Genomic DNA, 25,030 nt, shown 5'->3' on the forward strand with positions numbered 1-25,030 from the left:
GCCCAGGTACTTAAAGTGGTGTCACAGGATTACACAAACTGGAAGAAAGACTGTTTTCTCTGATTGATGTTTTAGTGTTCTGGTGTGCACCAAAGATAAAAGATTCACTGCAAGTGTACCTTGGACAACACAAAAGACTTACACAATTTTCAGGCCTACCCCAAGCTGTGGAGGCAAACTTCCCATAACTCTTTTTTAACTCATTACAGGGAGTAAAAATCCTCATGGGTATGGTTATAGCTTTCCCTGAAAAACCAGAATGAATTTCACAACAGGAAAGAAGTGAAGAGAATAAGGAAGAGGGGTGGGGAGAAAGAACAAAAAAAAAAAAAAAAAAAAAAAAAAAAAAAAAAAGAAGAAGGAAGAAAGGATGGAAGGAAGGAAAGAAAGAAAAAGAAAAGGAAAAGAGAGTTGAAATAAAAGAAGAAATTAGAGTTCCAGGTACTCTAAAGACAACTAAAATGGACAGCTCTATTTAAATGACAACAACAACAAAAAATCCCGATGTAGGTTTGATGTGTTTTTGCTGTTTCTAATGGGACATAGTTGTTCAAAACTAACTTCAAGCATTTATTCAACCTTTCTCCTATGTAAAACATGAATTCTCACAATGGCGTTTAATCATGGTGTTAATGTAATCATGCAATAATGGTGTTTGGTAACAGTATTTGAAAACAGTCCAATGCGGCTAAAATTTCGTAGGTGGAGAGGGAGTTTATCTGGAGGCAAAGACCATTTAAAGATACTTCTCCCAGCAATCTGTGTGCTTAAGATGTGTACATTGTTAGTCTAGAGTTAGAAGGTAGGGCAAAACAAAAATTGAGATGTAAGATTTTTCTATGTATCATTGCTAATACTTCCCAGAGTTTAGTCAGGTCTGTTCCCTACTTCATTTACTTCTAATGCTGTGTAGTTTTTATTTTCTCTTGTTTACAGTTATAGGTGAACAACTCTTTTCTAAATTCTAACTTATTGCCTAGATTTTTATCCTAAAGTATTCAATTCAAAAAGTTCATACTAACTTAGTCTGTTTTACTTAACCAAAATGGGAATACATATCTCTTGATCTTTTAAATTTCCAATTAAAAGTACACTGCCATTTATAAAATATATTTTGATCTACTGTAATATGTCATCTCTATGATATCTTCTAAATTACTTACTATAAATATTTTTATTAATTTTTGCTAGGTTCTAGTTCTTTTAGTAAAGGTACTAAGATGAAGAAAGACCTCAGCAACTGCTGATTGAAATGTCTCAGTCTGGGAATCAGAGTACTTCACTTTGCTTTCAACAAATTCTCAAAAATCTGCCAAGCATTCTGGAACTTTTTCGCTATATGAAGAAGCTGTTCCTCCTTTAATGATGGATGAAGAATGAAATGGAATATAGCTACAAGATGAATAAGTAGTTCAATTTATTTTCAGGTACCTATTAAATATCACAATCTGAATGATTTTTTTTCCAAACCAGTGGATAGCGGTGAGTACATATTTAAATAATTTTATTTATTATCTTGAAATACAGATAGCATATTTACCTATTTTAAAATTTTAGTTTTGTTTCCAAATCATATAAAAATAAGAGTTTAGAAAATAATTATTTACTTGTGAAATACTTAATACTTCCTAAGTATGAACTAGTTTACATTCCATGTTCAATCAGAATATTGAAGGATAAAATGTACTGTTTTATTTTTACTAGCTTTTTCTGGTTAATACACTGGAATTGAGTAAGAGAAATACTGTGCAGTATTCACTAAAGTAAACTAGCCTACAGTTACATGTGAGGTCATTTATGATGAGCAAACAATGGATTAGGTAATAATGAAAATTCTGGAAGCTTGAGTTTGTGTACTTACTAGCAACCACTTTCAACATTTCTGCAAAGCTAGAGAAGGTATCTTCTAATTTAAATTTCTTTAAGAATTATCTATTGTGTAATATACTGTCAACAGGAGGTCAGTTTTAAAGGAATACTACTGATAGCCTGAAAGACTGTGGAAAAGAAATTCTTTTTTTCCCTTATACACTGATAGTTCATATATTTGCATTCCTGCAATTATTATATTAAAAAAACATTGGACTAGCAGCAAGAGAGCTGAAAATGGCAGAAGTTGGGAATGACTGCTATTTCTTTTTTAATTCCACATGCATAAAGGTAAATATTGTACAATTTACGGTATTTCACATACTTAAGCTTTTTAGTAGAATGAGGGAAGATATGGCAATAATTTGCCTTGCTAAATCAAAATTTACTATTTTCCCACGAAATATTTTACGTATTTAAAATCTGAAGTAAAACCTTATGTATTTTTGATCTACTGAGTTTCTCTGAGGAAATCTGGAATAACCTAAAATTATTTGAAACTATCCTTCTAGATGCCAGTTACATGCCTATGGCTTTCTAATTCTCAGTGTGGCACTTTTGCCTATATTATTTATGCTCTTTGAAACCTCAAATTCCTAATACTAAACCTTATATGACACATCATACCTTTTTGATTAATATGATTCCAATCATATAAATTTGAATAGTTAAATTCAGGTCAGTATCAAACTCAGTTTAATAAATTTAATTGATCCCATATTTGAAATGTATTCATGAAATTACTGAATTTTCCCATCAAAGTCTGAGTAATAGCAAATATTTAGTACCATGGGAAACAGAAAAGAAGTAATACAAATTGGCCAAACATGAATTAAAGTTTATCAAGTTAAAATGGGGAAAAAATATTTAACCCAACAGATTAGAATTAATGGATCTCAAAGAAACCTAATAAATGTAGAAACTTGATGTTTGGAGCTTCATGTTTATGTCAAAATGAACCCAGTTAAAAGCATGCTGTGTCTAGTTTAAAGCATTTCATCTCTGCTAGGACAACTGAGTGGACTCAACCTCTTTGACAGTTAAGAATTAGATCCACTTCTGTGACCTGTTACTTAAAGATTAAACCCTGGGATGATAGATAATAATGGATTTATGTTCCACATGGGCAGAGAGCTTTGTCTATTTCACTGCTGTATCCTCAAATATTTAGTAAGTTCTTAATAAATAATCAATAAATAAAAATAACAATAGCAATCACAATACCTCATCTCACATAATTTTTACAATGATCTGTGAGGAGGGCATTTTATTGCCCTTTTATAAATGAGGAAACCGAGATGCACAGTTGGTAAGGGATTGACTTTGTGTTTATGAGGAAGCAATGGAGCCAGGAGTTCAAATACCGGTTAATCTGGTTCCTGACCACTCTCCTGGATTAGGAGATCTACAGATCCACTTGAAAAGGGAGAGATAGTGAAGACGGGGAAGTAAGACCAGAGATGGTGAAGACACACAAAACGTGTCAAGAAAGGGATGAACTTAACAGGATATTTTTATTCTCTGTTATCCACCTTCTGCCCCAAAGACAATGACCTGCAGTTTTTCCAACTGTGGATCTATGTGTAAAAGATATACAATTTTTATATAGCAGCCCATTAAAATAATCCACACTGGCTTTTCTGGGATATAAAGATGATGCTATTGTGTAAATATACAGGCACAATTGTTTATCTTTGTAGACCAAAGGCATAAAGCATATATATTTAATGTAATGTAGCACAATGTGCTAATTACTTAAAATTCCACAATAATATAAAGTTAAGCTCCATTCACTTTCCCTATATAAATACACTTAACCTTATCTCCATGGACTAAGAAAACAATGATCTAATAAAAGGTATGATTAATAGAGATCATCTCCACAATTCAAATATAGGTAATGATTCTTAAAAAAAAAATTCTGGCTTTCCTCAGAAAGAAATTAGATCCTTTTGTCATTGGATTGTGATCAAGGGTGTCACTGATCTCATAAATTTATCTTTAGTAGATTAACTGATAACAAAAAGGAGCATTTTATCAGTGACTTGTGGTATGTTGTACTGTTTAATCACTAGATTATCTTGTCAGTCCCTCACTAAAATTAGACTAATTTGCTAACATTTACACTTAAAGCCTTGTACTTGTAGTATGCTATTTTAATTCAAATTTGATTTCCTTATGTTTCCTTATATGAATTAGCATACTGTTGTTAAACACTAACGGTCATACATTGAGTTTTCCACACTGTTTACTTTTTCTTTTAGGGTTCCCAGTGCCGATTCCGACACTGTGAAGAAGCCCTTGGCAGTGACACTGTGTGCTCATTATGGAGAGAGGGAAAATGCTTAGATCCACTTTGCAGATTTAGACACATGGAAATGCAGGTAGAATTACTCAGCATCATCATATTTGTTAAAAGCATCTCCCATAATACTGAACTATATACTCTTCCAACACAATAGAGAAGAAATAATTCTTTCTTCCATTACTTAATTTTCGGCATTTTTCACTTTGCTCAACTTAAATTCTTAGAAAAATGGAAGAGGATGTTTTAGGAATATCCATTGCATCAGAGTTTAGAAACACTGAAAGCCTGGAAACACATGTGATCCTGAGTCAGCAATCACAGTAGTTTTCGTCCCATTGTGTTGTGTTGTAGCACATCGTGTTTATTGTGAATATGGCTTCTGATCATTACATTTCCCCCACCTCCTTTGTCTAGCAAAACTGCAGCATTTCATGCTTCTGGGAAACTCAACCTCTTGGTTGTGTGAAGATCAGTTGTATCTTTTATCACAGCAAACCTCGAAATATCAATGGACTATTTTTGCCACCAAGTAACAGTGAGTATACATGTTGAAGAACATGGACATACCATATTATAATCTGGTTTTGGAGTAGCAGCATAGAATGACACATTAAATAAAGTGTGACAAGGTGAGTAATGCAGTTTAGTAGCCAGTGGATGATTTGGGTGATTCTATCAAGTAATGCAGTTTAGTAGCCAGTGGATGATTTGGGTGATTCTATCAAGAATTACGAGATGAAGCTTAGAATGAGCCATCAAGTAGCTAACAACAAAGTGAAGAAAACAGCAAGTTCAACTTTCTCTGCCTGTGTTTCTAAAGTGGATTTTATTCATCTAAAAGTGAGATGACTACTGACACTCACTAGGTACAGGGAAACTGTCTCAGCAAATCATCACTCAAGTGGAGCCAAGCTCAGAGGTCTTGGCCTCACCATTGCTCCCTGTGAATGTGCAGAAGCCTATCTCACAGGTGGGGAGAGCTAGAACATGCTCTGGTCTGCACACTTCTTCTTCTAGAAGAGCAGTTACATATGTGGTTCTTCCTAAGACTTCAGTTGTGGAGAAAATCCCATTGTTGCAAAATAAGTGGCACACTCCAATCCAATGGAATGATATTGAGGTTCTACTATGTGGTGAACCTTAAACTAGGTTCTGGGAAGGGGATACAGAAGATACCAAGCCCTGTAACAGTGAACGGCAAGAACCTTGCTAAGAAGTTGGGAATGTCAGGTTTCCCTGACGCTACAGCTACTCCACTCTTCTCCTCTGGCTACCATATTTCTCGTGATGGGTTCACATGATATCAGCCCTTAGGATTTGAAAATCTGGCTTCATATAATCCTTGGCATATGAATGATTAAAACTTATGTCCCTTTGTTATATTCTTCTTGAAAACTCTGACCTCATAGCATTTACCATGCATGTAATGCCTTGATCCATGTTTCTCTTCCTCACTTGACTGTAAACATCACGAGGATGGGGATCATAATTAGTTTCCTTACCAATGCTTTGCACACTGTTTGGAGCACAGATGCTCAGTAAAACTGGACATATAGATAGATAGACAGGGGATGGAGAGCTGACTATTGAAGGTAACCTCCTGGGAGAAATGTTATTCCACCTACTAAGTGGTTAACTTGGTCCCATTGTTTTACATATAGTGTGATTTTATCTCATGAGAAAGACTGTACTAAATTCTCTCTCTCTAGTGTAAGTTTGTTTCCTAATGGCCTATGGGTAAAATTGCTATCTTTCAAACTAGCTCTTTCAGGACTAGAGGAAAACAAAGACTGAATCTCTGGGAAGGGAAAGGTAGAATCTGTGAAACAGTTACTGGACCCCTTGCTCTAAGACATGCCCTGGACTAAGCTCTGTAGGGATGCATTTTATTATTCTCACTTATTAGGCACAGAATGTAGGGGGTCAAAGGTACATTCTGGCTTTTCTGGAAGTCTCAATTTCTTCAACAGGCGTCAAAGCTGATCCTGCCTCTTGGAGGAGGCTTCCCCCTCTCTCAGGGTCAAAACCAGATCCGTGCACTGGGATCAAATCCCTCCCCTAGCCATTCTACCTCCATCATGAGAGGGGGTAAGCAAGGTTCATAGGCTGCTCATACCCTGCTTCCTCAAACCTCCTTTACTCTTGTCTACAGGGGACAAGTCCACTTATCTGTTTTGAATTCATTAGCACTAATTTCATTCTGCCCTTTATTTCTGTTTATGTCAGTTTCTCTAGGAATTAAAAGAATACTCCTGTGTGTTTCTCCTTTACTCTCACACTACCGCCATACTCACAACACTTCTGATACCAGATGAGTGGGTTTTTCCTCCACCAAACAATTCTCTTGACATCAGCTGGGTGTCCTACAATTCAATTTAATTTTGACACTAACCAGAGTTAGCATCGAATTGAGACCTGAAAGTATTCCCACGTCACAGAACCCCAGATAAATGATCACTGATTTGGGGCTTTGGTTTCCAAAATTGCCTAATTTTGTAATTGTCTTGAGACATTCAAAAAATAGTATTTCCAGGCTTTAATCTAGACCTGCTAAATAAAAAGTTTGGAAAGCAGGGACCCTAAAGATGATTTGAATAATTTCTTTAGTTGATTCTGATAATTAGCCAGATTTAATAACTATTGGTTTGAAAAACAAAGGGAATTGAATAAGTAACAATAAATGATACATATGTTCACCAGCCTTTTCTATTATTTGCTGGTTAGTTTCGAAGGTTACAGAACACTTAAATATGACCTAGAGCTCTGTTCAGTCTGACCTATGTAGCCAAGTAGAGGAGTCTGAAAGTATCATTATTCTCACCTCCAAGTTATCAACTCCCAGCCACAGAAAATAAGAACCACTGGATTTTTTCCTCTTTTGAACATATATACTCTGCCATTATAAGCTATGCCTTATATGAGTTTGCCTTTGTTCCTTTGTCATTATGTGATTAGTTAAGTTATTCTTATCCATGGATCTAATGTAAGAATGCAGTGAAGCTTGTGATCACTTTGTATTTATACCAAGGGTGTGATATATACCAAGTCATGGTTGTAATTATTATCTAAAGTCTATGAATTAGCATATTTTCTACACCTTACCAGAAAAATGTTGATATTTTAAGTTAATTTGATAGCCGTTCCACAGATAAAAGAGACATCCTTTAACAAAATATGCAGTTGATCAGGTGAACAATAGTTGATCACTGAACATGTACATAACATACATTTTGAGAAGACTGAAATGTTACATCTTCTCTAGATATCACACTACAGAAAGAAACTCAGGAAGGAATTCCACCCTCAACCCAGAGTCAGGAGCCTCTGAAACCTCAGGAGAATATATCACGACCCATTCACCATCCCTTAGTTTTAAAAACTAACTTTGAGGAAGAAGAGGAGGAAGGAGATGAACAAAATGGTTAGTAAACCTTTTTTTTCAGATTCACAATGCATTTTCAAAAACCTTGTGATATTTTTGATATATTTGTTTAATTATTAGAAGTTTATAATGTAATATATAAGGCAGATTTTGATGAGAAAATAGCTTTAATTTTATCGAGTATATTAAATTCATTATGTTCTAATTTGTTCTATGCCTGCACATATGCTTATGATCATTTGGATTGCAGTTTTTGTGGTGTGATGGTTAGGAGACAGATCTCCTGTTTAAATATGTATAGCTGCTTTAGGGGTATTGATAACCTGTTTTATTTGTATATAACTTAACACTGATAGCATTGATTTATATAACTTTTATTTATAAATAACTTAACATTGATATACATGAGTGTCAATCTATCTATTCCATCTATCTGTCTCACATTTAATCCTTGAAGTCATAGAGATCAATAGAGTAGTTTATAAAGCATTATCATCTGCATTATCCCAAGTAATCCTTGCAAAAGTATAAAGAAGGTTAGAATTCAGGTCTTCCACATCATAGTCCATCTTATTCCTCCCATATCATAATAGCACTGCAGTGCCAATAAGTATGTACAAACAAGACAAACATGCAGAAAAATAAGCTCTCAGTCTGTCTCTGCCCTGGAATGTGTCCTTATATGGAGACTAGAATGTGGGCACATTGAAAATACTGAAATATTACATCTTCTCTGTACATATCACACTACAGAAAGAAATTCAGGAAGGAATTCCACCCCCAACCCAGAGTCAGGAGCCTCTGAAACCTCAGGAGAATATATCACAACCCATTCACCATCCCTTAGTTTTAAAAACCAACTTTGAGGAAGAAGAGGAGGAAGGAGATGTGTCCTTCTCAGCTATGACTGCATGTCTCCCATACCAACATTCTCCTCCAAACAAACAAACATGGTCTCAACATATGAATCTATGCCTCCAGCTTCTCATCTGAAAGCACATATGTCTAATTAGTCATTTCTTTTCTCTTGAATGATTCTTTCTAATATGTGAAATATAGCAATCAGAAACATTTGCCAGGATGCAAATTATTGATTTACTAAAAAAAAAAAAAAAACCAAAACCCACTAATCTATCCATGAGAACAGTGTTTGGGATGTTTCATTCTGGTTTATAAATTTTCAGATTATTTGGCTTTGGGACAATTTAATTTAAACAAAATATATCCTATAGATGCTTCTAGTTTATGGACAAAAACTCCTGAAGAAATTGAAGAAAAAAGAGCAGTAAAGGAGATGTGTCATAAATCTGGTAAGAAATTAAACATTTGTGGATTTTCTAATATTTTATGTGAAAAATATGCTAACCATTACTTTCCTTATGCGAGATTAGGTGAATACTACAGAATTCATACTCCTCCAGATATTTCATCATCTAAAAGCATAGCCTCATCAGTGGAAAAAGAGTTAGAAAAGCCTTTGGAAAATGGAAGTGAATTACAAGAAGGTAAGGAATGGAAAGGAAGCATTTCAAGGTGATGAATAAGAGACACTTGCTGTGATAGGCTGTGCATTATTTAGTAGGGTGTGCACTAGAGTCAAATGATTGATAATACATCAGATTTGAGAGTGAGAAGGTGTTATGGGATCACCTAAATTTAATATGAAAAGCTGCTATTAATGTAATTATATTTTCTTAGAGGAACCACAGAATGAATAGACTTCATAAACACATGGTGGCACTACATACCTCATGCAGTAATTCTGTAAATAATTTGGTTTCACTGTTTTAGCTATGAAAATAAATCTCCCTGTGAAACAGGTGTATATTTTTCTTTATAAGCAGAAAAACAACTTAGCCCTAGAAGGACAAAAGGGAGATCACAGAAGAATGTTAGCAGTAGAACAGGGTACATTTGTTCACAGAATGACTGCCTTCTGTGGACCAGTCAATTTAAGGGGCAATGCAGGTGGGTAATTCCAAGGCTGTGTCTCTCATAAATCTTATGTTTTGGTGAATCTGATTTTTCTGTTGGTGAACATTTTGCCTTTGAAGGCAAGATAAGAACATTTTTTTGGATATAAAATGAGGAACTCAGAGAAAATCCGTGGATACTATGAGTCTAAGTAGTTTTCTTACCCCCAGAATGAGCTGAAAAGTAAGCTCTGCAGCAGTTGGAGAGATCTGAATGCTTCCCTCCACCCCTTAGAAGAAGATAGTTGAGAAAGTCTCCCAGGATCAAAATGAATAATAAAGAGTAGACTGCCTGTCTTGCAAGTACATATATGTGGCAAACTAAACACGTGGCGGTAGGTGGCAGCAACATACCATCAGATGGTAGTAGGATCAGCAAGACCTAGCTGATAGGTGGAAGCCATCTAGTGAAGGACAGATTGCCTGCATTACACAGATCAAAACAAAACCAAGCAAGGGGAGAGGGTGTAGCTCAGTGGTAGAGTGTACGCTTAGCATTCACAGGATCCTGGGTTCAATCCCCAATACTGCTCTTGAAATAAGTAAATAAGTAAACCTGACTACCCAACCCCCACAAACAAGAAAAAACAAAACAAGTTAGCAGTGAATATTAAAAATGGTGGATTATAAAGACACATACGTAAATATGCAAAGGCACATTTTATATTATGGTTTTAAAAAGCTTTTTATTTTTAAATAATATCAGTTAATTCATGAAACTCTTTACCCAGATTTCCCCAAATGTTATTTAGCATTTTACACATTTGATTTTTCTCTCTCTCTCTAAATATACACATTGTTGTTATTTCTTCTGAATCATCTGAGAGTAAGCTGCAGGCATGATGCCCTTATGTAACTCTCACACACATGTAAATATAAGTATCACAGCCAGGAAAATACTTCTGAAACATTATTTGCAGACTTTTAAAAAAAAACTTTTATGTCCTTTATGTCAAAATGAAGATTTTTCCTTGGTTTAGAATCCAGTTCAGAATCACATGTTGCATTACATTGTCATATCTCTTTTATTCTACTTTTAATAATTTATTTCAGGAGAAAGTTATCTAGGGATGTATAAGGAAAGTGGTGAGAATTAATTTTTAGTATAATAAGCTTTTTTAATCAATAGTGTACCTTGATACTTTTTACTCAATTTGTTCATGGCGAGTAGATAAAAACAAAAGAAATATTACAAAGTTTATTATATGAAAAGCATATCAAATAAAATAAATATATACACACAATACTGTTAGATTGCTTAAATTTTTTAATTGCCATTTGATACATTATCCATGTAGGAAAATAAACTTGTTTGCTGCTTTCCTGATAATTATAAAATTTGCTTAAAATTTATATATTTATAAATTTATTGTTCATCAAATTATTATGCAAACAATACTTGCATTAATTTTTAAGCTTTTTACTATCATAAATTCTGTCATAAACTTAAGTAAGCACCTAATCGTTTCTGGAGTGATTTTTTTTTTTTAATTTCTAGGGGATGGTCTAACAGTTCCAACAAAATTTAGCCTATTTGAAAGGCAAGGTGAGATAAAAGCATCATTGGATAGGAAACCAAGGACTGACATTGCTGCTTTTGAAAACGGAGGTGAGTTAACTTATCACTGATTGATTCTGAATATATCCCCATATAATAAAGGAGTCCGAATTTTCTCTCTCATAACTAATTTTGTTTCATCAACATCTTTTTGACATTTTGATTGTTGGCTTTGGATAAGCTCCTTGAGGTCAGGAACTGTTTATAATCAACTGCTCTAGAGGAATCTCTGTAATAGAATGTTTGCCACATGATGTGCAACCCATAAATATTTGTAGAATAAGTAATTTCATGTTTAAACAATTGAATGAGTGCACATATGGAGACGATTTTACAAAATTTACAGATGACCTCAAGTTAATATGCTGGAACAGTGAGCCAAGTTTAACAAGGTAAACTCAAACTGTGATAAACATAATGTCTGGTATTTTAGTCCAAGATGTTAATGGTAGGCTTTTCTTCAAGTTGGGAAAGACCTGACATGATACAGATTGTGAGGGAAAAAATAAAAGCTTGTGTTGGCCACAGGGTTTCAAAATGGTTCAGTAACGTGTGTCAGCTACCACATAGCTAAGGTAAACTCACACTGAATTATTAGTAGTAGTATAGGGAGAAAATTAAATGTGATCAGTCATTTAAAATACTCAGTAGAGTGTCTGACATACAGAAAGATGCTCCATAAATGTCAACTATTGTTATACTCATTCCACTGATTTCTGTACAGGGGAGTCCATGTTTGGGTATGATTCTTAAAGAAGGGTACTTGAAACAAATAGTTTATGTTAAGAAAGGGTAACTTGTATGAGGAAGGATCTGAAATTAAGTATGTAAGCGATATTTAAAGCAGCTATGGATATTAATCCTGGAAAATAGAAGACTTCTAAGGAACACAAAACTGCTTTCATGTATTTACAGATATTGTATGGAAGATGTTATGTTTACTCCGAGTATCTCTAAAGCATGGTAAAGGGTGGAATTAAGATTATTTAACAGAAAATTGTGTTGACTACGTGAATTTTCTTATAATTATCTGTAAGTGTACGTACTATATATTTATGTACATATGTATATACCTGTATCAATCTAAATACATATGCTATGTATACAGATGGGGATGGTATCACTGAGAAGTACTGAAACAAAAGTGGGCAAGAGGGGTGTTGTAGAGGAGGATTATCCTGCACTGAAAGGCAGTTTTGTGCAACTTCCTGCCATTGCTGTGCTGACAGTAAGTTATTGTCATAGGAGGAGATTGCTATGTTCCCCAGAGGATCATATTCCTTGGAGTACATGAGAATGAAGCTTTAACTGAAGAGAAAGAAATCACCATGTCAAAATGTTCAAATGCTAAAGGTAATGAACCAGTCAGTATTTTAAGATCCATTTGTAATTTGGACAGATGATCTAAACATAAAGCTTGATTGTTGCAGAAACCAATACAAGAGGCAAGGTAATAAATAAAAATATACACGAAATACACTAGATAGAAGTCAAGAGCCCCACGTTTCCAGTCCTGGCTCTGTCCTTGGTTGTTTATCCATGGGGCTTTATCTTTTTTTAGCTTCAGTTTCCTTATCTGAAAAATTGGCCTGCTGGACTACAGAATTTTTAGGGGTCTTGCTAGCTCTAAAGTTACTGGTTCTCCTAAATGGTAATACCAAGTCTTTTTTAGTTTGATTTTCAACTTGGAATATTCAGTATGATTGAATTTTCTTAGAAAGCTTTGTTGGTGAAGATATATAATGTAAATATGTACTGAGAAGAGTATTACTCTCCTGCTGACTTCCCCACTTTATGATTATTACTAACTATAGTCTGTGAATAATAAAGAGATATAATAAAATACATCCTCTACAGTTTTATGTTGTGCTTATTGTGCTTAGAATCCCCCAGCTCGTACTGCTGCTGGGCAGCTCGCTCAGTCACAGACAGTACAGCTGTCCTGTAATTAGAGGACTTCACATATTCTCAATCCAAATATTAACCAATTTCCCCATCACTGAATAAATGTTCTCAAGAACAAGACACATGATCAAATTATTCTTGTGGAAAATTATATATGTAAATATTTTCCTCTTTTGCTCAATCTATCAAAAAAAAAAAACCTAACTACACTATAAATGGTATAACTACACTATAAATGGTAGCCACCCCCCTATGTAGCCGTTTAAGTTAATTAAAATTAAATAAAATTTTAAAATTCAGCTCTTCAGTTGCACTAGTTATATTGCAAATGCTCAGTATCCACACGTGATTAGTAGCTATCATTTCAGAAAGCACAGATACAGAATGTTTCCATCGCTGTAGAAAACTCTATTAGGTGGTTCTGCTCCAAAGCTTAGAACTAGTGAAGGTTGTTATAAATATTTCTGCATTCTTGACTAAAATTGGCACATTTGATGTAAAATTGATAACTTTTTATTTTTTGTATGGAGGTATTAAAAATATTTCCACAAATACATAATTTACATACTGAAGATAATGACTGTATTTCTGGATTTTTAATATTTTGTCAGTGACATCTTTGGGGGACTCAATGTGGTAATTAGGGAATTTCAGTGATAAGATTCTAAAAATTAATATCCATATATATTTTAAAGAGGTATACCCATCATATGATGTTTGAAAAGTGAAATACCAACTGAAACACTTTTTTTTACTAATATTGACATTTTATTTTCTTAATTTGCTTTAAAAGATAACAAGGACAGTCCTCATCCAAAGCGTTCCCTAACTACCCGACTAGTACCTACAACGCATGTATTAAATGCCACTGAGAATATCAGTATGAAGTGCAGAGAGGACCCCTTTTCAAGTGAGACATTAGCTCTATCACTTTTTGGCCTAAGATGTATATGTCTTACCATGGATTTATTTGCTTATTTGAAATAGAATTTTGAAAAAAGAAAGGAAAAAGAATGGTTTGAAAATTATTCAGGGTTAAGGATTAACGACTATTCTTCTACTAACTCTCACAATGAATTGTGATGTAGGTCCTAGTAAATCGTAATATACTTTCCCACTAGTTTAATTTAGATATTAAAAGTAATAATATGCTACCTTCTCAGAAGATTCATTAGTATAGCATTTTAAATTTAACCCGTAGTGGGGAAACACTGACAGGTTTATTATTATTATTATTATTATTATTATTTTAAATTATTTTTCTTAATTTGGCTTCTCCTTGCTATTTAGTACTGTGAGCTTCTTCTCTTGATACAATTAAGACTCATGAATCTTCCTGTTTCCCTCTTTCCTTCCTTTTCTTTACTTCACTTAATGAACCCCTGTAATATTTTTTGATCCCAGCTAGGCACCTAGGGGAACCATGAAGCTTAGTTAAGTGACACCTGTGAAAAATATGGATTCCAAATTCTGGGAGTGGGAGCGTGAGAGTAAGGATGGGGCATATTGTCTGAAGAAGAGGTATTAAAATCAGAGCTTCAGTGAAGGCTTGGTGCTTAAGCTAAAGATGAGAGCTAGTGCAAAGAGAGATTTATCAGTCCACTATAGACAGCTCTGTGCAGTAGTTATTCGTGAATGTTCAGGATCTCCACACAGAGAAATAATAAAGAATGCCCCACCCTACTAAATTGTTTAAAGATTCTCTGGAAAAATTTACCTTAAAAATTTCTGGAAAATTGAGCATGCATATAAAATTTTCCATGTAAAAATATGTGAGCAAGAAGTGAATAATTTAGTGATCTTATCATTTACAAAGTCTGATTATTCAGTTTTATTTCACTAAACTATTTATATACCCAACTTCTTAAGATCTTACAAGAAGAAGGTAATATTCACTAACAATATCTTATATTAATCTAGCTTCTTAAGAAGTAGTAGTTTTGGCTTAAAAAGTACAGATGGATTTATGTTCAAAATAACAATTCTAAAACTACTTAAAAATAACATTATAATGAGATACATATTATATTTGGATTGAATCTTATGAAAGCATTTTTCTCCAAAGGAATGTTACTTATTGAAAGTTTTCTCATCAATCAATTTCCAAGTTAGATTTCTTTTTGGCACTTAAAAATAAATCATCCTTTGTTCTAGAAAGTAAAGTATTAGGGTGGTACATTTATTTTTTCTCTTGCTTGACATGTGAATGCACAGATACGTAATTATCACTTACAAGTAATTTTCAGATAAAAGAATCTCTTAAAAAAACTGTAAAAATTTGTATCTTCTTTAAGTGAATAATGTCCAGCCAGTGAGGAAGCCTCATTTTAAAGGTGTGAAAAAAAGAAAGTGGATTTATGATGAACCAAAGAACTTTCCTGGCCCAGGAATGCGGAGAGGTAAAGTGCTTATGCATCTGATATCCCTAAATTGTAATTTGAAAAAAGATTAAATAATCTTTTCTACCTGAAAAACAAGTCACTGTTGTGCAGCCTGTTGTTTTAGATGTCAACCCAACTCCTATAAATTTAGTTCTTTTAGCTTACATTGTTTTCCATTGTCCTATCAAACATTTAAAGTGCAATATTGTATTTCCAGGTGTGAAACCTGCTTGTTTTATCCCTCACTCCCCGCCCCCTTTCTTTTACAGCAGTACAGGCCCCAAATCCCAAAAATAAAATGAGTTACCATCGCAATAATAAAAACAGAAATCCCGAGAATGCGTCCTATATCCATGTTCAGAGAGATGCTATCAGGACTGTCTCACTGAATGCACCTTCCCGCAGCAGGCCTACACAAGGGTCCTACAATAAAGTCGATGTTAGCAAGGAACCCAAATTCAACCTCTGTTCAGGTAAGGCTCTTTGCTTATATAGTTTACTCCTGTCTGTGGTTTGCATTCCCATGGACTTTGCTGATGACCCAACTAATCTTCATTGCTACCCATCCCCCTTCTTTTTTTTGTCCAGGCCATCACCACCATAACATTTTAGAAAACAGGTAGGAGGATTTCTTCCATGTGCAGGAGTGTACATGATTTAAAGGATATTGGAGAAAACATGTTGGGTGCAGATGACGTGACACTGAACCTCCCTAGAGTTTTGTCTCAGAGCACTGCACTTTGTTTGCCCTGGATAGCTTTATTTCACTCTTAAGGATTGTTTTCAAGTGGTTGACATTTTCTTGTGCCACTAACTGCACTGTTCAATTATCACTTTCAGCCTAGTGCCTTGGTTTTTCTTTAGGCCTTCATGATTACTTTCTGAAAGGATTAGTTTGGGGGTTAACTGCAGTATTTTTGACAACCTCTCATCTCTCCCACCCATGCCCAGATTGCTTTTAAATCATTTCATCATGTAATAGGCAAAGTCATGGTTTATGTCATGAAGTACAAGGCCACAAGGAAGGAGGGAATCAAATTTCTTTTTTTTTTTTTTTTTTTCTTGTCTCAGATGAATTTTCCTCTTTCAAATTTCGGTTTCAGTTTTCTTAACTTAACAAAAGGTCACTCAATTCCCTGTAATTTCATATTTGTATTTTCCTGTGTTCACTGTCTAGTTAGTGGTCTGAATGATGTATACTTTCTAGAACCTAAGTAAAAACTTGATGTCTCTCTTCAGTCCTTCCTTTTACAATTTAAATAGAAGTTAGCTTTATTTAAATTGCTTTTCTTCTATTTATTTTAGAATATAATGATGCATGGATTTACATATAAAAATAAGGACATTCTTAGGTGAAACAAACTTTTAATTTTTATTTATTACTATTATTATTTTATTATTAATCTTGCCATTATTTTACTGTGAGTTGATAGCTGTGGAGATCACAGTGACTACCAGAACAAGTGCCATTGTCTACATTTGTGTTCAGGTGGCCGCAGTTATACTCATGATTGCTTTTGCCCCGTTAGTGCAAATGTCAACACAAGGGGAAAAAAAACCAAATAAATTCTTAGTATTATTATGGACCATGCTTTGAGAATCACAGCTGCATAGTGTGATTCAAAACACAACACACAATACTTCAAAACACAAATACATCATTCTTAGATAATAGTTCAAATACGGAATTGTCAGAGGAAAGTAGATAATTTAAGGATGAAACCAGTGTACAAATACTTTGGTTTTGTCGGACAGTAAGTTTTACTGTGGTAGAGCAAACACTGCCATCTTGGGAGTCGGAAGGAAAGAGGGAAGTGGGCTGTACCTCCTAGGTCTTTCTTCCTTTCTCTTTCTCTCTTTTTAATAGAGTTACTGGCAGTCGAACCTAGGACCTTGTGCATGCTAAGCATCTGCTCTACTACTGAGCTATTTCCTTCCCCCATTTATTTTTTACTTCCTTTCTAAAGCTCTGTAAATACTAGCAGAATTGTGTATAGAATCATGGTAAAGCCTAGCAGTGAAATATTTTGGTCACATACACATATCACACTCTTCTCTAGCTTAGCCTCACGGGACAGGCCTTATTTGAGGAACTGAGCAGCCAATTAAGAGATGTGTAACCATGTTCGTTGATAACTCAAATGGTTTTAATAAGCTCAGTTGTGTCCCTGATGCCTTAGCCTTGAAATGGTAAAATGAATTAGAGAATAGCTTCACCTCTGAGATGTTTGTAACTCTGAAACACTCCTGGAATATGATTTTAGCATTATGAAATATTTCATTTGTTTCCTTTTTCTCTCAGATAAATATATGTCAACATCATATAATGGTTCAGCCTGGAGAAAAAGAATTCCTTTTTCAAAAACATACTCAAAAACTGAAAAGATATATACAGGTAAATACTAGTGATTTTAATGTAGCATACGATTCTGAAAATGACAAGTTTTTAAGCTCAAGGAACATATTTTAGAAAACCTATAAAGTCTTCGTGATCTATATGAACATAGTTTCTTGGAGTTTAGTAGATATCTGGTCTACCAGCAATTTCATTTTACTTTGTTTTATTGTGTTTGCCTATTCTTATGTGTTATCAGAAATCTCTTGATATATTTCTCTCCTTAGACACAAGCATAGCATTTGCAGCAATTACGTATGTTAAGATGCATTCTCTGTTGAACCATAAAGCAATATATAAAACCATATTTTGACACAAAATATTAAAGCCCCACTGTTTCCACCATGGACAGAAACGGTGCAGGCTGGAGCAGGCTGATAGGGCATCTAGGATGAAGTTTCCGTGATGGAAGTTTGAGAGGGGCTGTGGTCTCCCTCTTGTGCTCTGTGCTCTGGGAGGGCATGGGAATTCTTGGAACCTTCCCAGGATATAGGTTTGTAGCAGACCTGACCTCAGGTTGGACTTAATCTGGGGTAGGGGGAAGGAGGTGAAAAGTCGATGAAAATCCAAGATAAAACTACAACTGTAAAGCCCATGGTCTCCTAGGAGGTGTGTTGTTATTTGGAGGATTAAAGGATGTGCTCCTGACCTCTGCTCCTGTCCCAGTGACTGCCCTTGTATCCCAGCAACCTTCTGCCTTTCCATCCCACTCATAGTTAAACATGATTTACTGAAGGATTTGGGGGAAGGAGTGGTCACTTTAGGGCATGAAACATGTACCATCCATGTATGGCAGGGAAAAGAGGATGTGACGGAGGATGTGAGCTGACAAAACTGCTTTTTGCTTTTACTCTGGAAAATACAGAGGAGCCTGTAGAGAGACAGCAAGAGACCAGAAACAGTGTGTGGAGCACTTACTCAGTACTAGTCCCTGCCTCCTCTTCTCCCACCACCTCCAGCTATGCCAGGGCCCAGGGCAGAAAGGTCAATGATAGAATTCCTCTCGAATTTTATATGAATCTGAACATAAAGAGGATCTGCATTGCACTTTCCAGTTGCAACCTAGAGGGGAAATCTTTGGAGAAACTTTCTCAATGCCATCTGGTGGTGAGGTTGGGGGGAGGGCAAGCCACATCTAATGCAATCAGACTGGAGACAGAGCATCTTGAGATTACCAAGCTCCAGGGTTGCTTGGGAGGGCATCACATATTCCTGTGAGTTTCAAGTGAGAGTGAATTGCTAAGAGAGAGGACCAGCAGGTCTACACAAAGTCTCCTGGCTGGAACTGAAGGGACAGCATCAGAAAGACGCCTTTGTGGTTAGGCCCTACTCCAGGGGAGGACTCAACTGGAATTGCAATAGATTGCTCTGCCAGGGAGTCGATTAGAAACCAAAGCCATCCTCCACTGATCGAACTGTACTTGAAGTATGGTCTGAGGGCCACCAGCAATGACATCACCTGGAAGCTTGTTAGAAACGTGTAATCTCCATCTTGACCTGTTGAATCATTATCTGCATTTTGATAAGATTTCCAGGTGATTTGGTTACACTAATTAAAGTTTGAGAAACCTTAGACTATATATGTTATCTGGGCCACCATTCACCAGCACATGACCTAGACCTTGTTGAACCCAAGATTGTTGAGATGACATTCTTTTCCTGGTTGTCACACAGTAGCAACTGTTCTCCCCAGTCCCAACCCTAGAAATACAAGAGGTGGGGGAGGGAGAAAAACCCTGAGAAAGAATTTCGTATCTGAATGTGACTGAAAAATACATATGAAGTGACTAAAAAAAAAAAAATCACTGAACTGGACTAAGTTTATATGCAAAGGACTAGATAAATTTTCTACATCAGGCAGGGTAGAGTCTTAGAATCAAGAAATTAAATAAATTATAACAAAATAAAATTAGTTTTCTTATTTACCTGAGCTCTTGGTTGGGAAATCTGCAACCCCTAAACTCTCATCCTTTCTAAATATTGTTGTCATCACCAGAAGATAGAGAGAAGTTAGCTTGTGTTTCCCCCCATGCACTTCCTGCTAGGACACAGAGGAGAGATTTCAGCATTTCCCAGTGGACAGATGGCCTGCTGGAGAGAGGGAGCAGAAAACACTAGTTGTGACTAGTCTGTTCCTCTAAGGAATATCTGGGAGCCAAGGCCATAGAAGTATAAATGGGCAAGAGGAGCCCTTTGGGAAAATGTTTTTGGATGCTATGATGCTAAGGCAATAGGGGAGGGAAAATGTGTCTTGGGAATAGAGGAAAGGAGCTTAAAGCAATTAGAGATGTTGTTGTCACCCCTCTCTGAGGCCACCATCCTTTCTGATAGGGGTATAGCTGGTGTGACTAGAGGTGCCTGTCTCCAAAGGAGGGAACATTCATTCTGTTCATTCTGGGTCCCCCATGTGCAGCCTTACATACAGTATTATTTCCATTCCTTTCCATCCCTCCATTGAAATTCAAAACACGGCAAGCTTCAGAAAGAAGTGGAATTAATCTGAATGGTGTTCTGAAAATTTATGAATTAAAACAATAAGCTTAGTTTTTGTTTTGTCTTTAGATTTATGCTAAGTAATTAGCAAAAGACATGCAATATGGTGGTACCCCAAAGAATGCTGAAAAAGAAAATAACTGAAATATTTTTGTATTTTATTATTAGAGCCAAGAAGAAATGGAAGCAAGTAAACCTGGAGGTTGAGAGAAGAGAAAAATGAGAAAAGAGAAAAGTGCCAGACATCATCTGATTTACAATTCAAAAATGAAAATTCAAAGAATGAGATATTCAAGTACTCCATACTATATACTGGGTAGCCAAAGATGATAAAATGCAAATTCTGAAAATAAGATGCAGGAAGTACATTGTGCTCTTTCAAAACTGATAAAAATGCAAATTACAAACAGCTGCCTGTGTATTTATATAGGTCTGGAATTCATTTGATGCATTGCCACAAACATTTAATAAAATTTAAAAGTTTGACAATTAAAATCATTCTTTAATTGTAAACTAAGTTAGATTGCCAGATTGAGGAGTAAAGTTGTGCCTTTGATTTCTGTTTTGCGATATTCTTTAAGAAAACTCACATTTTCTTTTCTTACCTAGAGTTTAAGCTGGGCCCTCTGTGATAGTAACAGATAAAATGTAAACAAATTCAGTTAAGTCCCAGGGTTACAGTTTGGTGATGAGTATGTTAGAAGAATTCTAATAGAAATATACTTTGATGTGTTATAGGAAGAGACAAAGATTAGTTTATTATTCAGGGCAGTTGCTGAACAACGTCTTTTAATTGGCAACTATGAAATCTATCTGCTGAGATGTGCTACATTCAAAACTGAAAAATAAACATTTTCCTACCATGAAAACAAAAATTATACAATCATACTGGAGAAAAAGGAGTTGTAAAAGGAAAAAGAATGAATTAATAACATGGCATCCAAAAATCTTAGGGAGCTTTTAAGGCTTCAGTAACTCCAGATACAGTATAAATGCTTACAAATGTAAGAGAGGCATCATTTGAAAACTTATTTCCATTTCTTTTGTGCTTATTTAGAATTCTGAATCTTGAAAAACAAATTTTTATTTAATCAAAAATTCTCATCTGCAGGGTGACTAAAACAAAAACTTAATATTTAAAATATATTCTTCAAACTTAAAAAACAAGTATAGGAACAATATAAGTACTTAATATTTCAAATGATGTTTTTGTAAGTTTGTAACATTTATAGTTCTGACTTTATTAAGGCTCAGAACTTCACTAAGACTTTAGGATACCCTGTATTTATATTTGCATGTGTCTTGTGGTTATTGGTAGCCTCTTGTTCAATGTTTATTGGGGAAGGGAGGGAATCAGGGTTCTTAGAAATATTTTATTTTAAAACATTTTATATGACGTGATTCCAGCTTGTGGAGAGGTAAACCCTAATTTCTGGCTTCTAACGGTGCTCTATCTGCACACTTTCAAAAACATGAGGATATAGTCATTTTTTTTTCTTATAAATAGCAGATTGAAGTGAATACTGTGCCAGGAAAATATCTTGGTAAGATAGATTTGAGAGGAATGTAGGAAAAGAGCTGAGTTGAAAAGCTGTCTAGATGGAGGCTGATAGGAAACATCCTATAATTCCATTTAACAAACAGATCTATGTCCTTCCAAAGCTTTTCAATTTTCAACTAGTGATGCAGAAGGAAGGATTCAAAGAAGGAAATTCAAGCTTTCTTTCTGGAAGTACAGATTCTCAGTATATATATCTTCATTGCATGCCAAATACTGAAGAATCAGTGAGGAATGAGAAAAATCTGAAGGAAGGCTTGAGTGTGATTGATTCTTCTGAATGTGTACATGTATAATTCTTGAATAAATGGACATTTTATTTTGATAAGTTATATATCTAAAAGGACCAAGTAAAATGATGGCATTAACCAACCTTGTTTTATGTTTGTGATTTAGGGAAAAGCCAGTTGGTTTAAATGGGGATAAACTAGTAACCAAGAAGGAATAAGATAATAAATCCCCAAATAAGAAAAGATAGGGTATGACAAAATAAGTGGACAACCAAACATTTGGAAGCCAGCAAGAAGCAATGCTTACTGACTCCAAAACATACAAGTAGTGCATTTAAGCTTAAATTCCACAATGCCATTGGTGGACAGTTGCTTTTCTGACACATACAAAAGCTTTCAATGAATTTCACTGATGTTCTATGGTTCTACTCTTTTCAAAGTGTGGCAGTAATAAAAATGGTAATAAAAATAGCATATATTAATTTGCTGGGGCTGCCATAATAAAGGACCACAAATTGAGTGGCTCAGACAACAGAAATTCATTGTCTTACAGGTCTGGAGGCTAGAAGTCTGAAATTAAGGTTTAGTAGGGCTGGTTCCTTCTGAAGGATCTGTTCTAGGCCTGTCTCCTTGGCTTGGAGATCACTGTCTTCTCATGTTTCTTCACGTCATCTTCCCTTTATCTGTGTTTCTGTGTTCAAACTTCTTCTTTTATAAGGACACAGTCACATTGCATTAGGGCCCATCCTAATGACCTCATTTTAACTGGATTACCTCTGTAAAGATCTTATATCCAAAGTCGCATTCTAATGTTTTGGGAGTTAGAACTTCAACATATGGATTTGTGAGGGGACACACAAAGGTGTCTCCCGGACCCTTCCAAGGTGAGTGAGTAGATCTTAAATGACAAATTCATTATAACACTCCAGTCTCCCTAAGCTTTTGAATCCCTTCCTCCACAATAAACCAAGGAAGGTCTGGCATTTTTAGCTTGCTTACTCTGGGCTTCCTTTTAGTCCATATTTAAAATAACCAACCAACCAACCAACCAACCAAACTATTAGAACCCTTTCTAACTCCCTAGGCTGCAACTAGGTCCAGAATCTCTGCTTAGTGGGTCCCTTATCAACAAATTCTGCTTGATCTAAATTTATGTTCCTTCCATAATTACTCCACATCTTTAATATCCATCGCCACACATATTCCCTGGACTTTTGTCTGTATGAGTTAGAAAGCTCAAGTAGTAGCTTTGAAGGGTGGTATACTGCCTCATGGGTCACACATTGTACCTTTGAGAGCCTGCTGGAACTTGAGTCTAGTTATAGGTCTAGTAGCAAACAGGGTAGTGGAGGTGGATCCTGAGGGAATCAGCATGTTTTGCATGGCAGCTGCCTTAGGGTTAATCTCAGATGGGGATGTAAAGGCCGCTTCTACTGGGGGTGGAGACACTTGATCTACTGGCAAAGAAGACTCATCAGAGTTTAGGGGCTTAATGTCCCCAGCTTCATCAGAGTCTTCCTATGTGTCTCTATTTCAACTTTCGGGATGACGTTCCTCCCTAGTCGATGCTATCACTTTAACAGTAAATACTCCATGGGACTGGGAATTCAGCTTGCATTGTAATTCAGTCACTCTGGGATGAAATTTTCGGTTTGTTTTTCAGCACTCTCAACCCTGTGGCTATGGGAGAGAAAGGGTCTTTATTCAGGAAAGGCATTAGAAGCTTTCAGGTAATTTATGTGAGGTATGAGCTAGGAATTTGTCAGCATAAAGAAAAACACCCATGAGAGTTGTGAGTTTAAGTTTTACTCAAGGGTCTTACTGAGAACTGCAGCCAGGGAGATAGTTCCTCAGTAGCTCTGAGTAAACTGCTCCAAAGAAGTAGGGGAGAAGCCAGTATTCATATATATATGAATTTTTCAGCTACAGAAAAATATGTAGTCAAGCGCATATGTTAGTAAGAGATTACTGTCAACAGGTATCTCATGTTAATGATTTCAGTGATTTTCTAGGTATGGGAAGATGCAAGAATCTAGGATTATTGAAGTTCCTTCTGAGATATGCATCTAACTATCTAGGGGCCTGTTTATTAAAAGCACAGAATGTCTCATCGTGTTTTATCCATCCTGAATTCCACTCAGGGCATGCACTGTCTGTGGGTAACTAGCGTGAGGGGTGATTTAATCCTTTGTATAACTGCATGGTGAGTAGTACTCTTTCTTTCTTTCTTTCTTTCTTTCTTTCTTTCTTCTTTCTTTCTTTCTTCTTTCTTTCTCTTTCTTTCTTTCTTTCTTTCTTTCTTTCTTTCTTCTTTCTTTCTTTCTTTCTTTCTTTCTTTCTTTCTTTCTTTCTTTCTTTCTTTCTTTCTTTCTTTCTTTCTTTCTTCCTTCCTTCCTTCCTTCCTTCCTTCCTTCCTTCCTTTCCTTTCCTTTCCTTTCCTTCCTTCTTTCTTTCTCTCTTTCTTTCTCTTTCTCTCTTCTTTTCTTTCTTCCTTTCCTTTCTTTTTTTTTTTTTAACAAATTCAAATTCCTGAGCTCATTTTTTCTTTTTTTCATTTTTGTTCAGTGACATTAGGAGCAACCACCCAATCTCATCATATTTGTTAGACAAAAATGCTCGAAAGTATCATATACATGGTCATCTAGATGCTTGTTTCTTAGTGTTTGATTATGAGTATCCAATAGTGATATTTTGTGTATTTCTATTGCCACAACATGCCATGAACAATCAGTGCTCTGCTACTGGAAATGAGAGTCATCATGTCTTTAAATCTAATCATATTAGAGATCCAAGGCCAGAAATTCCAGACCCAATTCAGAAAACTCATTCTTAAGTTATGCTCCCATAAAGCCACTCTCAGTACCAAAATTTGTATTAGGGTTCTCCAGAGAAATCTAACTAATAGGGTGTGTGTGTGTGTGTGTGTGTGTGTGTGTGTGTGTATACAGAAGTGAGAGAGATTTATTCTAAGTAACTGA

The 25,030-nt window shown here is 35.4% G+C and overlaps 1 protein-coding gene across 3 annotated transcripts; it reads left to right on the forward strand.

The window, feature by feature from the left end:
- The first annotated feature begins 1,822 nt into the window (after positions 1-1,822).
- On the forward strand, positions 1,823-20,671 carry C12H12orf50 (chromosome 12 C12orf50 homolog). 3 transcript variants are annotated; one of them, XM_032493854.1, is made up of 12 exons: positions 1,823-1,899; positions 4,134-4,253; positions 4,592-4,712; positions 7,440-7,598; positions 8,792-8,869; positions 8,951-9,064; positions 11,031-11,141; positions 12,336-12,443; positions 15,290-15,394; positions 15,649-15,849; positions 17,679-17,771; positions 20,433-20,671. In XM_032493854.1, the coding sequence occupies exons 2-12, from the start codon at positions 4,242-4,244 to the stop codon at positions 20,456-20,458; spliced, it is 1,128 nt and encodes a 375-aa protein (XP_032349745.1). In that variant the 5' UTR covers positions 1,823-1,899; positions 4,134-4,241; the 3' UTR covers positions 20,459-20,671. The 3 variants fall into 3 exon arrangements, with proteins under 3 accessions (XP_032349745.1, XP_032349744.1, XP_032349746.1); XM_032493853.1 differs by lacking the exon at positions 1,823-1,899 and adding an exon at positions 13,789-13,905 and having other exon boundaries at positions 4,242-4,253; positions 15,646-15,849; positions 20,433-20,540; XM_032493855.1 differs by lacking the exon at positions 1,823-1,899 and having other exon boundaries at positions 4,242-4,253; positions 15,646-15,849; positions 20,433-20,540.
- The last annotated feature ends 4,359 nt before the right edge of the window (positions 20,672-25,030 follow it).

The sequence above is a fragment of the Camelus ferus genome, chromosome 12, assembly GCF_009834535.1.
Source record: "Camelus ferus isolate YT-003-E chromosome 12, BCGSAC_Cfer_1.0, whole genome shotgun sequence".
NCBI classification, from domain to species: Eukaryota; Metazoa; Chordata; class Mammalia; order Artiodactyla; family Camelidae; genus Camelus; species Camelus ferus.

Bases quoted from the DNA above. Each gene is read 5' to 3' on its own strand.
- C12H12orf50 (XM_032493853.1), top strand. The intron at 11,142-12,335 runs GTGAGTTAACTT...TTATTGTCATAG, and splicing joins TGCTGCTTTTGAAAACGGAG to GAGGAGATTGCTATGTTCCC. The intron at 15,850-17,678 runs GTAAGGCTCTTT...TTTTTCTCTCAG, and splicing joins CAAATTCAACCTCTGTTCAG to ATAAATATATGTCAACATCA.